The sequence below is a fragment of the Rhipicephalus microplus genome, chromosome 8 (assembly GCF_043290135.1).
Source record: "Rhipicephalus microplus isolate Deutch F79 chromosome 8, USDA_Rmic, whole genome shotgun sequence".
Taxonomy (NCBI): domain Eukaryota; kingdom Metazoa; phylum Arthropoda; class Arachnida; order Ixodida; family Ixodidae; genus Rhipicephalus; species Rhipicephalus microplus.
The window spans coordinates 38,154,367-38,177,561 of record NC_134707.1 but is presented as its reverse complement, the minus strand read 5'-3'; the positions used below and the strand labels follow the sequence as shown (position 1 = coordinate 38,177,561).

Sequence of the window (23,195 nt, the reverse complement as noted above, 5' to 3'; positions counted from 1 at the left end):
AGCGCTCGCCCACGCACCATTTGTGCCTACGGACAAACTCAGACAGAAAAACTAAGTTCTGCCCCTGAAAATGTTATCGGGCATGATCAACATTTTCTTTTCTACCGTCTTCATGTCATCAAAGCACATTGTTTGACTGATTCTTTTTCTTTAACCCATCGCCACCCACAATAGGATATCGACCATAAAACTAGCGATACCTTGGTATATTAAAGAATTTGTTTATAATGTCAAAATGGTATACAGTAGATAATTTGTATGCCACGCAGTTTCCGATCACTTTTTTTGTCAAAGAATAGCATGGGGCCAAACGTTACCCGTTTAATTGTCTTTTATCAAAAATATATACCATCCGGAGCGGAAGAACGTGATAGTGTAGGTAAAAAAACCGATAGATGGAAAGAAGTTGGTGAATCGGAATCTTTTTCTTCGCATTCAAGTTTTGCCATCATGTTTCTCAGTAATAGCAAACTGTCGCCTAAAAAGTAATTAAGGAACAAAAGCACGATTAGAAAACAAGTATGTCACAAAATAAACTGATAACATACCGACGTAAATTGTTTTGGTCTTCTTTACGATTGCTGATAAACTGCTAATTCAACGTGTAGTTCTGTCTGATTGAAACGGATGCTGGGTTTGACTCTGTTCAATCGATTGATTGATTTATTGATTGATTGATTGATTGACCCCCTTGACCTGGTTAAACTCTATGATATATGAGGCTACAATGAGGAGTCACCTGATTTTCTTTCCTGATTTTCTTTAAAAGAGAAATACGTAGGCGTGGTCTATGTTCCCGTGATATTTAGTGTACTTTCAGTTTCTGCATTTATTCCTTTAAAAGAAAACGCCAAGTTCGAGGTATTCAAGCTCAAGAAAAACATAAATCAGTTTTTTATCATATCAATCACTATAGTTACATAGGTGCGTAAATGCAGCCTTATACGGCGGGAACCAATTACAATTTGACTCCTGCCCTTACCACAAAGCAAATAATCCCACACGTAAAGGTGTGTGTAGGTATAGGGGTGGTTTCTAACACCAGAAACTGTGACCACATGGCGATCTAGGTGACAAGTCAAGTTGCGGCCCCGTGGTCAGCTTTAGTCACATGTTCAAGAATGTAAGGTGGATGAAACAGACACGCAGCAACCAACTGCAGCGTGTATGATATTATCGACATTTAGGCACCCCAGATTCCACCAAGTGTTATTAACGGTGTGAATACCATATATGTGGGAATGTGGGATTTTTAGCCATAGGGAAGAACTGCACCTCGTTCCAAGCCCATTAGGCACCTGTCTGTAAAATTGATCGGCACATTTTTTTTTTATTTCAGAAGTCCGTTACGAGAGCTTTTACTGAACAACCAACCACTTCCACCGTCTGTCCGTGTTCTGGTCTACACAGCGGATTCCGAAAACTTGGTGACACTGCGGTTCCCCATGCTGTACACGGCGATGCTGTGATTCCCCATGCTGCAGCCGGTGACGCTGTGGTTCCAGATGCTATACCCAGGGACGGTGCGGTTTCCTACGACGGACCCACAAATGCTGCGTTTCCTGATGTTGGACCCGAATATGCTGCAGTTCCCGATGACGGATACGGGGATCCTGCGGTTCCCTATGACGGACTCGCTGATACTGCGGTTTCCGATGACGGACCCGCTGACGCTGTAGTTCCCGATGACGCACCCGCTGACGTTGTATTTCCCGATGATGGACCCACTGATGCGGCGGTTTCCGATGACGGACCCGGGGGTGCTGCGGTTCCCGATGACGGACCCGGGGGTGCTGCGGTTCCCGATGACGGACCCGGGGGTGCTGCGGTTCCCGATGACGGACCCGGGGGTGCTGCGGTTCCCGATGACGGACCCGAGGATGCTGCGGTTCCCGACGACGGACCCGAGGATGCTGCGGTTCCCGACGACAGACCCGGGGATGCTGCGGTTCTTGATGACGGACCCGGGGATGCCCCGGTTCTCGTTGACGGATACGGGAATGCCGCTGTTCCCGATGACGGATACGGGGATGCCGCTGTTCCCGATGACGGACCCAAGGATGCTGCTGTTCCCGATGACGGACCCGAGGATGCTGCTGTTCCCGATGACGGACCCGAGGATGCTGCGGTTTCCGATGATGGACCCGAGGATGCTGTGGTTTCCGATGACGGACCCGAGGATCCTGCGGTTCCCGATGACGGATCCGGGGATGCTGCGGTTCCCGATGACGGATCCGGGGATGCTGCGGTTCCCGATGACGGACCCGAGGATCCTGCGGTTTCCGATGACGGATCCGGGGATGCTGCGGTTCCCGATAACGAACCCGGGGATGCTGCGGTTCCAGATGATGGACCCGGGGATGCTGCGGTTCCAGATGACGGACCGGCACATGCTGCAGTTCCCGATGACGGACCGGCACATGCTGTAGTTCCCGATGACGGACCGGCACATGCTGCAGTTCCCTATGACGGAACGGCCCATGCTGCAGTTCCCGATGACGGACCGGCACATGCTGTGGTTCCCAATGATGGACACGGAGGTTCATCGTTTTCCAATGACACACCCGGGAACGCTGCGATACATGGTTACATACCCGGGAGTGCTGCAGTTAGCTGCGACGTACCTGAAGACGCTGCAGTTCCCGATGACGCACCTGAAAACACTGTAGCTCTCGATGACGTAGCTGGAGGCACTGCGGTTTTCAATGACGTAGCTGGACACGCTGCGGTTCTCAATGACGTAGCTAAAGACGCTGCAGTTCCCCATGACGTAACTGACGACGCTGCAGTTCCCAATGGCGTAGCCGGAGACGTTGTTGTGCCCGATGACGTACCCAGGGACGCTGCAGTTCCTGATGAGAGACCCGGAGATGCTGCGATTCCGACTGATGTACTTGAAGCAGCTGCGGTTGCCGATGACAGACCCGAAGATACTGCGGTTCATGTTGTTCCACAGAGAGACGCTGCCGTTCCCGACCACGGATACGATGCAGATCCCAATTATAAAGGTGGTGAAGAGGCAGTTACTCATCCAAGAGACGGAGACGATGCAGTTCTCGATCCCAGAGACGGGCACACTTAGTTTCATGATGCCGTAGAACAAGATATTGAAAATTTACTGGTTGAGAACTCCAAAACTGGAAGCTTATATGTCGCTGTTTCCGCACAGTATTGTGGATGATACTGGAGCTCTTGAAACATTGTTTTGGAAGTATCTCTTTGTATTTTTATATATTGTTGTGCATAAATCTTTTATCTAATCACATTATACATAGTCTGATATTCTAAATAGTGGAAACATTTTATCTTATCAAAGGAGTACTTTGGTAAAACCTCCAAGCCCAGTTGATTTTATGGCAACAACATTGCAATCTGCATGAGTGAATCAATAATGCAATGTAAGCTTCGCGAAACCTAGAACACTACTCAAATATCACGCTTTCTATATTTTCACAAAATGCGCAACCACTCACTGCCACATTCCGCACGCGACGACCGCACAGTTGGCAATGTGGTGACAATAGCATCACTTTGTTGCAACGTTAAAAAACACAGAAAACCTGTAACTTCATGTGTGCGAATGTATGTCAATGAAAACAAGGGCACAATGCATGCAGTGCTGCTCACTTTTCTACAGAGACCCGGAATAGCCAGCGGCTTTTTACTCCCTGATAGAGTGTAGTCGGTGACGGGTCTGGCGTAGGGTCCCAAAAAGCATGTGGAGCTAACACAGCTGGAGGGCCGCTGTGCACAAGAATCAAAGTTGAAAAGCTATCTTATCTTGCAGAATACCAAGTTGGGCTCGGGATGCTTAGGCCCTCTCAATTCCAAACAATTGAGTTTGAACTAATAGCATGACAATTTTACAGCAAGGGATGTGTGTTTTCCAACGGCTCATAACTTCAAGAAAGAATGATCTACACTGACATGGACTTACCTCATCTAACCAGATAACTCTAACCAGATCGCAGTGGCTGTAGGTACCTTGCATGAGTACCTGTATGGTTGCCCCAACGAGCTTTAGAAAGGCCGCTCTCCGAGATTTTGCTGCGACTATGCCGAGCGGTACGCGCAGCCCTGGCATTTTTAGTTTTTTTTGTGGGGGGGGGGGGCATTGTTCTACAAGCTTAAGTGAATTTAAGCGTTTTTATCTACAATTCATTTATATGCCCGCGTACGTCTGTGTGCTCTAGAGGTCATCTTCCTGACGTTGGGTATACAAACATGGATATCAGGCGGAGAAGGTTTGATTGAAGTCCCTCTATCTTTGACTGAAGTCCCTCTATCCCTTTATGGTGGTGGTGGTGGTGGTGATGGTGAGGGTAATACCCATACAGTTGCGTATATTTACAACGTATGAACGGCCATGAAGTGGACGAGGCGTCTGAAGCTAAAATACCCACCCTTCATAGCCTAATTTTGTAATGTCCAGGGGATCTAAATTATTGTTCAGTCCATAACCAAATTTTTGGTCATTATCAAAGAACCTCTTCGAACCTGTAGTGTAATCTTGGTAAGCAGATTAATTAATGAACTGCGACATTGATTATTTTAAACGTTATTTGTTGCCGCTGCCAATGGGGCTTGACATAGTAGCTATAAAACGCGCAGCTTTTCGTTACATTTTTAACGCCGAAGTGCTAATAAACATACCCGTTGCGCGAATCGGAACATTTCAACCTTTTACCTTCAATTCAGTTTCTTCCTGAATGAAATAAATTTTTTGCGGGGATGAAGTTTCCATACCGGCACCTATAATTTCATCTAGCATAAGAAAACTAACATTTTTAGGGCACTGCTTAACAGGGCTCACATCTTCATAAACCATTTTTTTTCGATTGAGGCTTTGTTTTAGAGCCAGCCACTCCGCAATATTAAAATGCACAAAACTTCACGACTGAGCCTGAACTTATGAGTGAAGGTTATGCAGCCAGGCTATCATATGGCAACAATCCTTCCGAAATTATTCTTATGTGTTCAAAATTTAGAACGTCCTTGTTCATCAAAAACAATTGAATTTTTACTATTATTCGGAAGAACTACCCAGACCACAATAATATTGTTGCGGGTTCGCGGCTATGCAGCTATGCGGGCGGTGCGAAGAAGAAGACGACGACGTTTTGGGCTGTTCGAAAATACACAACGGCTGCCATCTTGACTGCTGGAGTACTTTTCTACTCTAAAGTAGTAAATACATTCGCAACATTTTGGTGGTGGCGCTGGGTACGACGCAAGACGGAACTTCGAAGCGGACGTGTTCTCGACTGCCCGACCATGGCAACAGAAACCAATTCTGCCGCTCCTGTTTCAGCCGCGACTCCGGCGCAGCCTGTACAGCCGGTCGTATTGACGCAACCGCGCGACCCTGGCAACTTCTGCGGCACCGACCATGTTGACGTTGACGACTGGATTCCGAAGTTCGAGCGGTTTGCAGCAGTGTACCGGTGGGACCCTACGATGATGCTCGCCAACGTTGGCTTCTATCTCTGCGGAACAGCTGGCGCGTGGTTCGAGGCTCATGAAGCGGACATAACCAGCTGGGATACTTGCAAACAGAAGCTTCGTGACCTGTTTGGTAAGGCCGTCGGACGCCAGCGGGCCGCTTCTAAAGAACTCTCTGGTCGGGCACAAACTACGACCGAATCATATGTCACCTACATCCTTGACGTTCTCGCCCTTTGCCATCGTGCCGACCCCAACATGTCCGAGGAAGACAAAGTAAGCCATTTACTTAAAGGCATTGCAGATGATGCTTTTAACATACTGGTTTCCAAAGACTGTTCCACCATTGATGACATCATCAAAGAGTGCCGCCGATTCGAAGAGCTGAAGAGTCGCCGGGTCGCCAAGAATTTCTTGCGTCTTCCGAACACGGCCGCTACGTCATCTTGCGAGGACCTTCAGCCGCCATGCAGTCAACCACATAACAACGAGAGTGTGGTTCGCATCGTTCGTAGAGAAATCGAGGCCGCGTCTCCGTCTTTTCTGACCCGCCCATCTGATGATCGACCAACGATCTCGTTGATCCAACAGGTCGTGAGAGAGGAACTGGCAAACGTTGGGCTGCAGCCTGTATGTTCGTTGACGGAACCTCGGGTCAGTACCATAGCGCCTTCTCCTGCACCAGAAAGATTCCGCCGCTATCGTGATCCTGCTCAGTGGAGGACACAGGACGACAAGCCTATATGTTTTCATTGTCATGGTGTAGGACACATCTCCCGCTACTGTCGTTTCCGCACGTATCCACCTCGGTCGTTTCCTGGCTATCGACGTGACGACAACCACCGGCCCCTGCAGTACAGCGCTCGTGACGATGGACCGTACAATGGCACTCCTGCGACGCCAGTCCGCCGGTCCAGCCGTTCGCCGTCCCCGCATGACCGTCGCTCCAGGTCACCTCAGCACCGCCGCTATTCGTCGCCCCACCCTAGTGGACGCCCTTCTTCGGAAAACTGAGCAATGCAGCTCCCGGAGGTGACGCTGCATTGGACTCCCGACCTGAAAACCCTCTGCTGACCTTGACTACGGACAAAAACCTGCTTGATGTAGAAGTGGATGGCCTTCCTGTTACTGCCCTTATTGACACCGGCGCACATATTTCAATTCTGAGCTCTGACCTCCGTGCACGATTAAACAAGGTCCTTACGCCGCCAGAGTCCCTATTTGTACGTGTCGCTAGTGGAGCGACCCCGGCTGTGCTCGGAATGTGCACCGCGCGTGTGAGATTCGCCGACCGCCAGACGTCCGTTCTATTCCATGTTCTCGCTCACTGTCCACATGACGTCATCCTTGGACTCGATTTTTTGTCCGACCACTCCGCTGTAATTGACTGCTCAGCCGGCGTCGTGCAACTTGACTTGCCTGCGGCCACCGAAGAGTCGAAGATGGTACAGAACAAGCTTTCGTGCGCTGAGTTTGTTCGCCTCCCACCCCAAGCCCTAACTTGTGTCACAGTTGAACCATATCCCAGTGTTCCGGATGGGGATTACGTGGTCTTTCCCTCTCCTGGTGTTTTACTGGCCCGCAACGTTTCCTCCCCGTACACCATATTAACTGTCACAGCGAACAAGACGTGCCTTCCTCTTCTGAACTTCGGACTCAGCCCTCAAATCCTACCACAAGGCATTGTTCTCGCCACTCTTTCACCGTCACACGAGTGCCAGATCTCATCAGTGTCACGTGAACTGGCCACAGTCGCCTCGCCGAACCCGCATAGCACCGACGCAGCCAACTCTACACGGCTCAACAATGTAACTAAGATGATTGCCTCAGACCTGTTGCCGTCTCAGGTCAAAGACCTCACTGATCTTCTCACGAGCTATTCGGACATATTTGACTTTGACGGTAGGCCCATAGGTCAAACATCGCAAGTCAAACATCGCATTAATACCGGTGATGCAGCTCCAATTCACAGGCGTCCCTATCGAGTGTCACCATCAGAGCGCCAAGTTATCCAACAGGAGGTGAATAAGATGCTCACAAAAGGCATCATAGAGCCCTCATCGAGTCCGTGGGCGTCCCCTGTAGTCTTAGTTAAAAAGAAGGACAATACCTGGCGTTTCTGCGTGGACTATCGGCATTTAAACAAGGTCACCAAAAGGGATGTCTACCCGTTACCTCGTATTGATGATGCCCTGGACTGCCTTCATGGCGCAACCTATTTTTCTTCGATAGACTTACGCTCCGGTTACTGGCAGATCGCCGTGGACGACCTCGACCGGGAGAAGACCGCCTTTGTAACGCCCGACGGTCTCTACCAATTCAAGGTAATGCCGTTTGGCTTGTGCAATGCGCCGGCAACGTTCGAGCGGATGATGGACACGCTTTTGCGCAGCTTTAAATGGTCTATCTGCCTGTGTTATCTGGACGACGTGATTGTGTTTGCCCCAACCTTTAAGTCTCACCTCCAGCGCCTTTCCTCAATTCTTTCAGTATTTCGAGAGGCTGGGCTCCAACTTAATTCTTCGAAATGCCATTTTGGGCATCGCCAAGTTACTATTCTAGGGCATCTCGTTGACTCCTCCGGCATCCGCCCCGATCCCGACAAAGTCCGAGCTGTCCTGGATTTTCCTGTACCGACTTGTGTCAAGGACGTTCGAAGTTTTGTGGGCCTATGCTCATATTTCCGACGATTTGTCAGAAACTTCGCAGAGGTCGCACGCCCCCTCACTGATCTTTTGAAGAAAGATGTACCATTTGAGTGGGGTCCTGATCAAGGCACGGCCTTTTCCCAGCTCATAACACTTCTGACCACGCCACCGATTCTCGCCCACTTCGACCCGTCTGCTCCAACCGAGGTCCGCACTGATGCTAGTGGCTACGGTATTGGCGCGGTTTTAGCCCAGCGTCAATCCGGTCACGATCGAGTTCTTGCGTATGCCAGCCGGCTCCTTTCTCCTGCCGAACGCAATTACTCTATTACGGAACGCGAGTGCCTGGCGCTTGTATGGGCAGTTGGTAAATTCCGCCCCTATTTATATGGCCGGCCTTTCACAGTTACCACTGACCATCACGCTCTATGCTGGCTTTCAGCCCTCAAAGATCCAACGGGGCGCCTTGCTCGTTGGGCTCTGCGCCTCCAGGAATTCACATACACAGTGGTTTACAAGTCTGGCCGTTTACACCAAGACGCCGACTGCCTCTCCCGGTACCCCGTTGACGCTCCAGATCTAGTAACCGACGACGCGTCCATCTGTATTTCCTCGCTCTCTGCTTTCGGCAACATGGGATGTGAGCAACGGCGTGACGCGTCCCTACGCGAGCTAATCGACCGCCTGAACACAGGCTGTACAGACAGTTCGCTTCGCATGTTCGTTGTCATAGACGGCATTTTATACCGCCGCAACATGCACCATGTGGGAAACGAACTACTACTCGTAATACCCACTCATTTGCACTCGACCGTACTTCAGCAACTACATGATGTACCAACGGCTGGCCACCTTGGTGTTGCCAGAACGTACGACCGTGTCCGCCGACGCTTTTTCTGGCCCGGCCTCTACCGTTCTGTACAACGTTATGTTAGGTCTTGTGAGTCGTGCCAACGCCGCAAAAGGCCAGCGGTACACCCCGCCGGCCTCCTTCAACCGATCGACGTACCTGCCGAGCCTTTCTATCGTGTCGGCCTCGACCTGCTGGGCCCTTTCCCTCTTTCTACCGACGGTAACAGGTGGGTCGCCGTCGCCATAGATTACTCGACCCGTTTCGCAATTACGAGACCTCTTCCAAGCAGCTGCGCTACAGATGTCGCCGACTTTTTGATTCAAGACGTCATCTTACATCATGGTGCTCCTCGTCAACTGGTCACCGATCGCGGTCGCTACTTTTTATCTAAGGTAATTGACGATCTACTTCGTTCTTGTGCAACCAAGCACAAGCTTACGACGGCCTACCATCCTCAAACAAACGGCCTCACAGAACGTCTGAATCGCACACTCACTGACATGCTCGCCATGTACGTGTCGACGGATCATCGTGACTGGGACATTGCGCTACCCTTTGTCACTTTCGCTTACAATAGCTCACGCCACGACACTGCTGGATATTCTCCCTTTTACCTTTTGTATGGAAGAGACCCGACATTGCCGTTCGACACGCTTGTACCCAACCCTGCCGACCTGTCCACAGCATATGCTCGCCGCACTATTAGCACCGCGGAGAAAGCCCGTCAGATTGCCCACCAGCGCCTTTCGGACTCGCAGCTCCGTCAGAAACGTAGCTATGACAGCCACCATCGGGACATCCACTTTAGTCCAGGTGACCTCGTTCTTCTGTGGACTCCGTCGCGACATGTTGGTCTGGCTGAAAAGCTTCTACCCAAGTATTCCGGACCTTATCGTGTGCTACGGCAGGTAACTGATGTTACCTATGAAATAGCACCTCTAAACCCTTCGATACCTTCCACATCTTCCGACATCGTCCACGTCGCTCGCCTCAAGCCGTACATCTCGTCCAACACCTGCTAACAAGCGCCGGGTCGGCGCTTTTCGCCGCCGGAGGTCGATGTTGCGGGTTCGCGGCTATGCAGCTATGCGGGCGGTGCGAAGAAGAAGACGACGACGTTTTGGGCTGTTCGAAAATACACAACGGCTGCCATCTTGACTGCTGGAGTACTTTTCTACTCTAAAGTAGTAAATACATTCGCAACAATATTATCACGTGTCATGACAAACATCGAGTTAATGAACAACAAAATTTTGTCTTAATAAAACGTGCCTAAAAAACCATAGGCATTTTGATATCAATATAAAGACGCTAGCTACTAAGAACCAGCTAAAACATTTCAGATCAACCAATTAACCATTTGCACCATCATAACAAGAAAGTGAGTGAAAAAGTGATATCGCACTGAACAAGCTGTAGAACAGCCACACTTGTAGGGCATAGTAGAACAAGTTCAATGCACGTGCAAGCAGTCATAAATTTCGCTCTAATTCTAGTTCGCATTTTTTATCCATATCACACCATAAATAAACAGGTGACGCAATGTAGCGGCGTAACCTAGCGCTGAGTTCGCGCCATAGGTACAGGCAACGAGCACATGCCGAAGAAGCAGCAAATTTTCAAGTGCATCGCCAGAAGACACGGCCTGCTCGTTGGTTCCAGTTTCACGAGCATGCATATCTCCTGGTTCCTCTGGTAGAAATGCCTGTACTCCGTCCGGCCCGAGAACTCCTCCAGGGCCTTGAGGGCTGACCTGGTGTACAGCTGCCACACAGCACAGCTCTCCTCTTTCTGCAGCGAAATTCAGCATTAAGTTTCGCTCAGGTTGTCCAAGGGGAGCCAGTTGCATACATATATTTGATCATCATCACTCAAATAACAATAATATCTAGGGTTTTACGTCCCAAACCATGACATTTTTATGAGAGACGATTTTGTGGAGGGCTCCAGAAATTAGGGCCCTTTGGTGTGTGTAACGCGACTTGACGTCACAACCGCCACCATTTCGCCTCCACCGAAATACGAGTACCCCAGCCAGGTTCGAACTCTTGGCTTTCGGGTCAGCAGCAGAGCACCGTAGCCACTGATCCACCACGGTGGACGACCATAACCAGCTAACCTTTTGAGCAACGCAGAGTGAAGCCCTGTACCAGTGCTCAAGTAATGATTGATGTGGTTGGACGTTCGAAGATCACGATATGATTATGAGAGATGCCACGGTGGATTGGGTCCGGAAGCTTTGCCCACTCGGGGATCTTTAACGTGCACATAACTCTAAGCCCACATGCTTTGAGCATTTTAAGATCCAAGCACAAGGGACTCAATCACTTTCGGACAATGTACAGAGTCACTCATCGCTCGGAACAAATGTAGCGTACTGATGTAGGCACTAACGATACGGTTACATAACTTTGGCTATGTTGCCCTGCGGTTCTTTTGTACTTTGATCTATACGTTAAAGTTAGTATACTGAATACGCTGTGAATGTGAATGCGCGTTTTCATGCGCCTGTTGTGTGGTCTTCTTCGTCTCGTGTGGATTTCTGGCTCCTTTTCTTTGTTCTGCATTGCAAACACTTCTGAAACTCTACACTTCAAGCGTGAAGGTGCACACAGTAATGGAGGCCGCCACCCCTTATCACCAAAGCAAGGTGTTACGTCTGGTCAATACATTCATTTGACAAGCCTTGTTAGTGTTTAATGTGCAGAGCCATGCACCTTTTCTACAAGAGTGTCTTTCTCATCTGCGTGTTGCACTAAATAACTGCACATTTCCCCCAATCGCAATTCCCCCCCCCCCTCTAAAAGTAACATACTAAACACAGGGCATTGTGACATAGATTCAATTACTCAATGTTCAGTTTCTCCTCCTTTGCTGTGGCGAAGCTTCACTACGCCTAATGAAGAATTCTGCTCACGCCTATGATTCAAAGATGTACAGCGTGCTTATTCTATTACGCTCGAAAACACTAAAACCATCCCTCAGGAGCACCGAAGGAAGCGAAATGGAGACTGGCTAAGAAAGGAACGTACCTGCAGATACGTTAGCAGTCCCACCAGAGCATGGATTGACACCATCCGCCGCACTGTCAACGCCACCATGTCGTCCAGGAATTTCGCCCTGCTGTTCACGTTCAGGACCATGTGGTTCTGTAGCAGCTGACGTGTCAGGAGGGCCACGTTGTCTGCGTCGTACTGGACGCAGAAATACGACACCGTGGCCACGTTTACAAGGAACCACGAAGAGCTGATATCTCGCGCCAAACTGCAAGATGCAATGCGAATATGACCTAAAGCTAGGATATGCTCATATAAGGTACCACCGAGCCTGACAATTCATATCTATGTTTTGCCGTCCGCCTTGCGTATCTGAATCAATTTTGCGTTCACCGTAAAAAAAAGACTAGTAAGAGCAGCACTAAAATCTGGCACATGCTTAGCCCCATCTGGCCCACCTCCGCTTATGTTCGTGTTGCTGGCTCTATTCTCTGCACAACTATGCCATGAAACATCCCATTGTGCCTCAACAGTTTTTTTAAGTGCAATACATTCAAAGCTGCAAATTCATGTACGCCTCATTTGGTGCACTCATTTATTCCGTATCCTTCTGGTAAAATGCAGTTCCACCGTTTGACAACTAGACGCTCCGCGGATTTCGTGGCCGACTGTTTTTTGGTCCTCTATGTCTTCTTTTAGAGGACCGTTCATGGATCAGGGCTCTAACACGGTCTTCTCCAACCATCTCCCACTCTTTTATTCTCCTCTCAAACTTCACTTCTCCATCTCTTTAATCCCTACCTATCCCTTCCCTTGCGAGCTACTGCTTTGATGCAGACAGTTGCGGAGCTCACTTTACGATTTTTTTTTCAATTTAGGAATCACTCCTCCCCCCCCCCATACCACTGCCGTATTGTCACGCTCACTTGTGCCCCAGCTCGCTCTACAAGCAAGGGACATTTTGCAATACCGCAATAGCGGCAAGTACGGTCATGGATAGCCGGACATCATGATCGCTGATAAAGGACGTTGTTTCGATGCGTACATGGTTGGTGCTTCCAGCGTTTTCTCTGGTACCAGTGTTAGTTCTAAAGTAAGCTCGACTTCTTCTCAGATATGTCGTATGAGCAGTGTGATCAGAAAATTTCTAAATGATCACAAAGCCTACCATGCGTTCCGGCGCGGCCTGTGCCTGGCGTTAGTAGCACGTGTAGCATTCACTAGTGAACAAATGATTGCTTGTGGCATTATAAAGGTACTGTACATGCAACCAGACATTATCCTATTTAACAAATGCAAAGCTGTAACTCTAAATTCGTCTGTTAAATGCCCTATATTGCGAAGTCAACCTAATTCATCGGCTTCCTATGGTAAAACTATTGCCGCAGTGCATGACTCCACCAGAGTTTTTGCCAATTTCGACCCTACCTTTATTGTATGTGCCTCAACAGCATTTCCGAATAACGCGTTACTTCACCATCTTCAGCGATGCAGACAAGATACCAGGGCAAACACTAGAGATGGCGTTACGGGTGCTCACTTGTATCGCTGGATGGTTCCCCTGAACCAGAAGGCACCCTGTTCGGGAACGCGTATTCCTCCCTGCACGATCAGTACGAACGGCACCGGCCACACGAGCGTGTAGTTGCACTTCGTGTCCTCGAAGCACGGCCAACCCTTCGGGTGCAAATTCATTTTCGGTCAGGGTACTCTTCGCGTAGTCACAGACTCTCTTCTCAGAGCAGTGTAATGTGTGGGTTGAAACAACAGTGGACATTACGGCATATGGCTACCTGACTAGAGCCATGTTATATTGCCGTCAAACAGATAAAACGCACAGGCACGCGTAAATTGCATAAAAGACTGCGCTATCTTAATAACATGCTTTGGCCGCAAATAACCGCTTGTGCTTGTCGTTGAGTGTTCCTTTACTTTGTGTGTGTGTTTTTGCGGCCAAAGCATGTCGTTAAGCAAGTACCAAGTAGGCCAACAATCAGTATTGTTACTACGCCATCATAGCGCTTTGCAGCCTTTCTCGTGCATGAAAATACTGCCAGTGATGCCTGTTTTGCAGTACAGCCGGTAACGAACGCCCTTTAGGTGGCTGCGATCACAATAGTCTAATGTTACGCATCTTAACCTGCTTTAGGAGCGATGCCATAAAGGAGTGTTTCATACCGGTTTCGCAAACTTAAGGTTAAAAAGCACAATACTTAGCATTGAAATCGTACTACAGGTGCGTTTCTGATCTGTCTGCAGGCCTGACTTCACCACCGTAGCCCGTAAAAATAGGTAGAACCTCCTACTCAAGAGTTAGGTATCACTGCAACCGATTCACCGATGACACACTTATGCACAGGGAGATGCCTCCCATCGGAAGTTATTATCTTGTTAGTGCGTTCATTGCGCACGACCACATAGACTTTCCTATTATTACACCATAGGCCCCAGTGGCAATGGGAGCTGCAACACATGGCACTTCAGCCAGCGAGGCAATTATGGGCGGTACACGGCTTTGTATGTTTCGTTCTTTTGACTCCATTTGGCTCCGTGAGACCTAACGTTGCCTTAACACCAGTAGAAGAAGTTCAACACATTTCTATCGGTTCTCCTGGACCTTTTTAGGCTCATCAATTCATATCGGCTCACGAAGTCCACAAATGTATTCAATCATTTTATCCGAAACAAACTCTAAAACGCAACAATGAACAAAGACACCAATGTGTTCACAGCCGCTGGCGAGAAGATCAGAAACATCTGCGTACTGCCCACCATTCTCATGGTTGCTGAATGGTCGCAGCACCAGAGTTCTCTCTACAAGGTATGGTAGGAAACGCTACGCACGTTATCACTCATTGACCATGCCACCCCCATTTTGTGCTGGACCGGTGAACGTGGACACACGTGTACGTGCGTTGTGCTCTCGCGATGTGTGGTCAAGCTGGTTTATTGCATCTCTACTTGCTACGATTCAATATGGCGGATCTGTCGGACACATCGCCGCCCTGTCCAGGCGAACGGTGGCATCGAGGCACTGTATGGCGAGATATAAACCGCGACTTGACGAGAACGTGAAGTTTTGGCACGGACTACCTCTATACCTTGGCCCAGGTACCGGTTTCTCTTTGCGTAGCTGCTTCAAGACAAGCCCGGGTCCACGGTGGTCATATAAACCGCGACTTGACGAGAACGTGAAGTTTTGGCACGGACTACCTCTATACCTTGGCCCAGGTACCGGTTTCTCGTTGCGTACCTGCTTCAAGACGAGCCCGGGTCCACGGTGGTCGTTCACACGGAGCACACTAACCACGGGATAACCTCCGTGATCGAACCACGAGTCCATGTTGCGGGAGAGAAACCCAGAAAGATCCAGTGTGTGCCACAGCCCCACGTCGTCGGCCACACCGTATTTGTTCTCCTTCATGTAGCGCCTGATTCCCGAGCGTATCCTGCACGCGAAACAACAAGGACGAGTGTGCGTGTCTGTGCAACACTCGACGCTTTGAGACATAGTTGTCACCACATAACAGAAACTAGTAGACCCGGGGTTCTCGGACTGGGTACCGTGGAACCCAGTGACGTTACCACGGGTTGGCAAAGAGCCCTTGCTACCTTCTCCCGAAATTTTTACGCCATGGAACACAGAGCACTGAATAAACATTTGCCTTCCCCCCACCCCCCCTTCAGATCAAGGAGTTTATCATCATCCTCGAAGATGTTTCTGCTGACACCCCTGGTTTGATACAGGCGTCACGTGACGGACACCTTTCGGCTGCGCGAGTGGCCAAAATGAATGCAACCCATTCACCTTTTACACCAATTATCAATTTACTTATTTAATAAAACGAGTAAGTTTACACTGCATTTTGCATCTACGAATCCGCCGCACAACGCATCCGGGCATTGGGTACCTGACGATAGCGAGAGGTACACGTGTTAGCAGGGCTAAAGACTCGTTGACTAGTACGCACCACGAAACATGTAGGATTTGTGAATTCCATTTGCGTGAAGCGTGCAGTGTGGTCGGCAGGCGCGTTACTCGACTCGTGGAGGGTAACTGGGTAAAGTCTCGTTGTCTGGAGCACACCATGAAACTTGCAGGATTTGTGAATTCGATTTGCCTGAAGTGTGCAGAGTGTGGTCGGCAGGCGTTTTACTCGACTCGTGGAGTGGCACTGGGAGAGATCGCGTCTGCGTATTGTCGAGAGCTCTACACCGATGACGATGGCCTTCAGTATTGAAAAAGAAAGAACAGGCCACCGCGGGTAGTGTGAGTACTGTGGTTGCACGCTTCGTAAAACGTTCTCACCAACCCTCATCGCTTTCCCACTCCTATCTTTGATTGTCCTCATGCTGAAGAAGTTAGGGGTTCCACGCCACTCTGAAAGCCATTAGGGTTCCTTATTACCAGGAAGCTTTAGGACATCTGTACCTAACTACTAGACATATGTGCGTTGACGTAATCTAGTGCGAAACGCGGACTAATAAAACAATGCCGGTGACAATGTAGGGTGGCTTCAGTTGAGTTGAACAAACTTTATTTACCCAACGTTTGTGACCGGAGCTAGGCCTCCAAAGACCTACCGTTCGATAAACATCTATCAAGGTCCTTGGTGATGGCCTTGGCCCACTGGCAATGTTATAAAATACAACACACCATGTGAAGCGAGACGTCAGCGTTTTCGCTTGGAGTGAATGTGGAAACTATATTCGTAACTGAATAATAGTCACACTTTCGTCGCTAGAGTGATGCAATGAATGCGATAGCAGAAACTTGGAATGTTACGCTTACAACGGAGAGCAGATCAAAACGTGCAGCGCGTTGCGAATGCACGCACAAAAACAGCACACACAGGACGAGGGCGACGTAAGATGATTTACAGATGGGCACTCCAGGTACTGTTTAAGCGAAACAATGCGCCAAACGTAATTACAGGTACAGATGAGTGAAAATTAACAAGTGTTCCAGTTGTTACATCGTTGTGTCTGAAAAGCGTGCCCTTTTCGCAAACGGGGCCCGTGCAGCGAATGAAGTGACCTTTGTGAGCCCGTTACCTACAAAGCAGTCGTTCGGGTGAAAGCCCGAGGCGTGCAATTCTACTGCCTCGAGGGATAAGCGGGCACACGGTCAATTATCTACACCCTTCCCCCCACCTCCTCTGCGGGGCAAACTGCACGTGGTAGATGAGTTCAAGAGCGGGTGTCACCGCGTCGCGGCAAGTGGGGTGCCGAGCGTGCTCTTTGCGCCATCTATCTGGTAATGCTGAAAATACGCTGATATTTCCCCCAAGATCAGAACCGGCGAATTTAAGGTGAATGACGCCGGCGGCAAAACCATCCGGGAGTGTCTTTATAATTGCTATCGCAATGAGACGAAGCAACCAGTGAAAAACAACACGTATACAGCGAAGAAGCTGGTTGCTTCTTCCTATCAATATGAACCAAGTCGCCCAGAAAGCTACGTACGTTACTGAATTTCTCTCGCAATTAAATAAATGCTGCAACAACAGCTAATAGCCCGCATGAGTCAACATTATCCCAAACCTCCACGATATTTCCCAAAGGCAACGAAGTGTAGGCAACACCAACAATCAATGACTAATATATTTCTCCGAACTAAATTAACACCCATAAATAATAGATATCTCTGCAGTCACACCGGACTGATGCCCGTTTTATCATTACCGTCATTTACCAAACACCGGCAGACAAGATCACCACTAATAGGAGGAATAACATGCCAGTAAATGTGGTAGTCAAGTTAGGCCCTTCGCACAATGTAGGTGTGATAAACGCCGAAAAGGATCACCTTCCGAAACTAGCAGGAAGCACTCGCGAGTAAGCAAACACGCTATTGTCTTCAAAACGCTAGCCTGCTATAGATTCTTGATGAAGTCTTCATCTGTGTCGCAAGAAAATCCAACATGCAAACGCCCTTTGGCTCCTACCTTTATTCCCATCTATCTCAAATTTTTGCTAGCGGCCAATGCCCTACGTTTTTCCTTACAACCAGACTTCTTCGAAATGAGCCCTTCAACACTATGGAGTTAAAACATTAGGCAGCAAAAGCTGGCACCACCGCAGGCAGCATGGTTTCCTGTATGGGAGCATGGTGGTATCATTGTGTGCTTCAAAAGTAATTAACCACACCACTATCATCAAACACGTTGTTGTATGTACTGCTATAGCCATAGTATACACACACTCCGTCAGCGATCCTACTTGCTCATGCGTATTTCGGCGCTCCAGTGCGACATCGGCGAGCCATTACAATACCCAGGCTCGCCATAGTGCTCACAGTTCTCCGGCAAGATTACTTTCCACGTACACTAGGCAGATTTTAGACGCCTGCGCAAGCTTACCCGACTCGTTAAGTTGGTATCGCGGCGCAACCACTCAGCCCTGTGCGGCCACTAGCTGAACGGTGCCTCAACGGAACCTTTGTGTCGCGTCAGGCCTGGTTTCTCCGCGCTGTCGTGGAACATTTGACGTCCTTTCGTACCACGTCATAACGCTTTGCGAGTGCCAGCAAAAGGAAACCATACGCGGAACGCTGCGCTCTACGGGAGCGTACAGAGAGACACTATACACATTCAGTTAAAACCTGAGCGCAAACGTAAGTTCCACCTGTTGGCGTCACTGTCCCACTCCATTCAATCGCATTTGCTCATTTTCACGGCATCTAGCTCCTTTAGCGTACTTGAGGTAGGGGATTTTTTTATACAGGTAACGGACGCATGTTCCTATGTCTGGTTTTCGGTTTAAAACTCACACTACTGAGTAAATTTAAGCAATAAATAAAGATTATGGCATCGCTGGTCTGGAAAACTTGATATTTCAGGTCGGAACTGCAAACTTTTAGTATTTTGCGTAGTACTCACATCAGCAGCGAAGAAAGTACTTAAGGGTTAAACAGAAACCAACTAGCGCCACTCTCTTGTACACATAAATTGCACAGGTGCCACCATTCTCCGGTAGCAGGCTAATATTCAATCACGTGGTGTAACCGACTAAATACAAATTCCATTCAAAGTTAAAACAGTTACACTAACTCAGAAAAAGCAGGACGGCTATGCCATTGCATCTTTAACAAAATAAACTCTGTAAATACAACGTACGTCATGGGGCACAAGTCGGCCAGCATCGAGAAGATCAGCGTGGTTCGCAGAGCTCCACTGTCCGTGCCGTTGTCGTCACAGTCCATTGCATCGCGATAGCTCAGCAGCCGCATGCGGTCCTCGGTGTGACCGAAGCCCATCTCTTGAAGTACGCGGCGTCTGAACATGTACGCCAGGGACTCGGCAATCCACGCGTCCTTCAGCGTGCTGCGTTCCAGCGGTACGCGACCAATCAAGACTAAGGCATGTCTGTGTCTTGCTATGTGAACGATACTGTTAAGCACAGTTGTTTCTCTACTGCAACGAGAGTGCAGGTGGCAGCGACACCCTTGTACACCAGGGACCTGTAGCTGCTCCACAGACAGTCTCCTCCACAAGAGCCACGTTACACTCGGACACTACACGGGGCAAGCCGAGCCTGAAGTGCATACGGAGACGTGTCAGTACGTGTTCGAAGATACTCGTCTACTTTGTGCGCAACGCGAAAAGCCACCAAGAGGCTCACGTGGTCGCGTACGGCACCTCGATGTGTTCGCCTTTGCCGCTGCGGTGAGTAGACGCAGCTTTCTGTGGACGTCGTCTTGGCCCGCACATCATACCCCATACTGGCACTACCCATCATTTAGCGATGGAGCACCTCTTAGCAAAATCTTAGAAACTGGACTTAGTTTTTTTTTCTCTCTGGTGACAGTGCTTGCGCACACATTCTTTGTAACCGATCGGTATATTATTATTACCAGAAAGTCCTAAGCAGGCGCCCCTATTACTGCGAAAAATAGTAAGACAAAATTTTGACGGAGGGACGAAAAATGGAGGCAGGGCTTGCTCTGCTCAAGATGATCCCCTCCGTACTTTTTCTCTGGTCAGAACATCTTTGTTGCATGCGCAAAGTCATAGCAACGCGTTCTTTTTTTGTTATTCGCAATAATAATGATCACTTAAGGCCCCTTGATGTTGCATTCAAAGAAATGTTTACTTCCCAGCTTCACCCCGGCAAACCGGAGACCATTGGATGTTGTTTGCGATAAGCCCATCATCACTTCATTATATTCATTATGGAGCTCATTTTATTCCATAGCGAAATTCTGCTAGAACATTCAAAGACAAACACACTTGCTGGTCGGCGCATATCTTATCCCCGCATTCTTGCGCAAAATCTGTTACGAAATTCCGACGCCAAACTACAACGCCTAAGTGTTTACACTTTGCCGTCTTAGAACACATGTTCTGGCAGCGCCCTGCGTTACGGCTTGACGAAGACGATACATGGTTATATCTGGCTGCTGTGCTACGCATCCCCGACATCGAAGCACAACTATAGGCAGTCCAACTGACCCGTTACTTGGGGTATAGGCTAGGCCTATCTGTCCCGACGTGAGAGTGGCGCGCTACGTGGTGACACCCTCAAAACCTTCAATGATGTTATTTCATTCCATACGACTGCAACAAGGGGAGGAGCGCTGAGGTGGAACTTCACCTCCCCGTGATAACCTCTCGCCAGTGGCGTAAGGATGGGGGTGGCACACCAGGTCACGCCCCCCCCCCTCAAACTTCTTGCTTAACTTACATGGCGCCAAATTACAGTCGCCTACATCGGCCAGCCCAACCCCCTCTTCAGATAAGAGAGGTAAGTAACTCTCTCTTCCCCTCTCTCCCGAAAAAAAATGTTCTCTGTGCCCCAGCCCTGTGCACTCTTATAGTTTTTACGGTCATACTTCAAGTAGGACAGTAAGTGATTCGGCTCACCGGGGCGTGGCATACGATAGGAAGAAGCGTCGAAGTATGCGCTGGACAACCGTGACGACCCAGCTCTCTCGCTCCCAGATGTCGAAGGCTTCAAACAAACTCTGCCGGAGGCCGACGAAGCCGGCACCGGAGACATCCATCTCCAGCATGTCGGGTGCCACCACCAGGTCTATCACCTGCAGACTGCTCCTCCATGTTTCAATCTGGTCCTCGAGGAGGCTCACCACTTTTTCGATGGTCTTCAGCACCGAAGGCTGGTAGGGAGAGAATCTGCACGGGAAGGCACGTTTAGAACGGAGCTGTCAGGCTAGCTGCTGGGCCCGATCATGTCCCCGTACAAAACCAAGCCTAGTAAAAAATGGCTACGGCTTAGCTCAGCCAGGAACGTCAAAGCACCCCTGGTTGTCAACATTTTCGTTGTTGCACTTAATTACGGCGTCACTCATATTCGTATCGTGGTCTTTGGACGTTAGGCGCCAACAATTATTATTATTAGCTCAGCTAGACCCAGTTGCACAAACGAAAGCTTGTTCGCTTGGTTATGCTTAGTTATACTTTTTTACCTTCGTAGTCCAAGAAAAATTGGTGACAAAGGTATATGGCTATTTGCCTTCTTGCACAATTTTAAAATTACAATAACAGCAGCACGTGTTGCTTCCCAATAAACTTTTGGACACTTCAGTTATAACTTTATGGCACCGAAGCGGTAATGCTGTTTCTGAAGCTGTGCTTGAGTAAGGAAAAAAATTTTTATGCGTTCAGGTAAAATGATAGCGCTTATGGTTGAAAAACAAGCTCTTTAACGTTTTGTGACTTTCAAGATTATATTTTGAAAATGTTTGGCCAGTCACAGGGAGAAAAAGATGAAGAGGAGCGAGCCACTCGCTGAGGCTTTTGTTCGCTACCAATGCTACAAAGCGGCGCTGGCACACAAAAACGAAAGCCATCCAGGACTTGCGTTTTTGAATAGCGAAAGGGAATGTTCCGTATTGCTTGCACTCACTGCCGTCATTTCGTCAGTGTGCGAAGTCGTCCACGCAGTCGAACGTGACACGTCCGTTTGGTCAAACACTGCGAAAACGTTAGGAAAAGCATGGCTACCGAACACTTCCGTTATAGCCAATGACTATCGTCGGTAGCCCTGCAAGTTTGTAGGTACTTCACAGGTAGATAAAAAAGCCTGGCGACATTATTCATGGAGTGTCCATTCTTCGTTTCAAGACCTCACAGATTTAAATGGTGAAAGTCTCTCCACTAGGCCCTAATAAAATTATAATTCTCGGCGGCGGATATATACTGGTTAACACATCATCATCATCATCATCATCATCATCATCATTAACAGCCTGACCACGTCCACTGCAGGACAAAGGCCCCTCCCACGTTCCACCAGTTAACTTGGTCCTGTTAGTGCTGCTGCCAATATATGCTCGCAAACTTCTTAATCTCATCTGCCCACCTAACCGTCTGTCTCCCCCTGACCCGCTTGCCTTCTCTGGGAATCCAGTTATAGTTACCCTTAATAACCAGCGGTTCTCCTGTCTACGCGCTACATGCCCGGCCCATGTCCATTTCCTCTTCTGGATTTCAACTATGATATCCTCAACTCCCGTTTGTTTCATAATCTACTCTGCTCTTTTCTTGTCCCTTAAGGTTACACCTACCACTTTTGTTTCCATTCCTCGCTGCGTCATCCTCGATTTAAGCCTAACCCTCTTTGTTAAGTCTCCAGGTTTCTGCTCTGTAGCTAACCACCGGTCAGATACAGCTGTTATATACCTTCCTCTTGAGGGCAATCTACCTGTCATAATTTCCTCTCATAATCTGTCATAACCTACCTGTCAAATAGTGGCAATCTACCGGTCATAAACGGGAATTCGCCTAAGAAATTGGGTATGTGAAGAAGTTGAGCATCCATCTATTTGTATCGCCAACGCCCAGCTTGCTTTGCTCATGATTCTGATCGTTGCGGTGCCTCTGAACGGTTCTTCACGCTGCCTCGCCACTTACAAGTATCCCGTCCTCCGATAGCCAATAAACCTCATCACATTTGGCGGAGGGTGCTGTTCGTCTCCGTCGCCACATCCTCCGATGAGTCTCGTGGCAGGTACATCCTATTCCTCAGCACTGGTTAACAAAAAAATAAAGGCAACAGTTTTCTAAACAAATGGCTGTGAATCGGGGGTAGCGAGCCGAAGACCCCTAGTACGCACAAAGAGAGAATACTACAACACCGAAAAAGGAATGGCGGCTGCGAAAACACCTGGAAACAATGAAAGTACGCAGATCTACGAAAGGTACGAATGCTGGTTGTCAGCGCCAGTTTTCAACGCCTCTAGAGTTCGGGCTGTCGTGTCTGTAACTCGTCTGTGGCTTAACTCAAACCCGCTTG

At 48.8% G+C, this 23,195-nt stretch overlaps 1 protein-coding gene across 1 annotated transcript; it reads right to left on the bottom strand.

The window, feature by feature from the left end:
- Window positions 1-10,500: 10,500 nt before the first annotated feature.
- On the bottom strand, window positions 10,501-22,916 carry LOC119165350 (thyrotropin-releasing hormone-degrading ectoenzyme-like). Its single transcript, XM_075870194.1, has 6 exons — window positions 22,852-22,916; window positions 20,804-21,073; window positions 15,193-15,388; window positions 13,480-13,616; window positions 11,976-12,207; window positions 10,501-10,734 (listed from the first exon to the last, which is right to left on the bottom strand). The coding sequence occupies exons 1-6, from the start codon at window positions 22,914-22,916 to the stop codon at window positions 10,501-10,503; spliced, it is 1,134 nt and encodes a 377-aa protein (XP_075726309.1).
- Window positions 22,917-23,195: the final 279 nt, after the last annotated feature.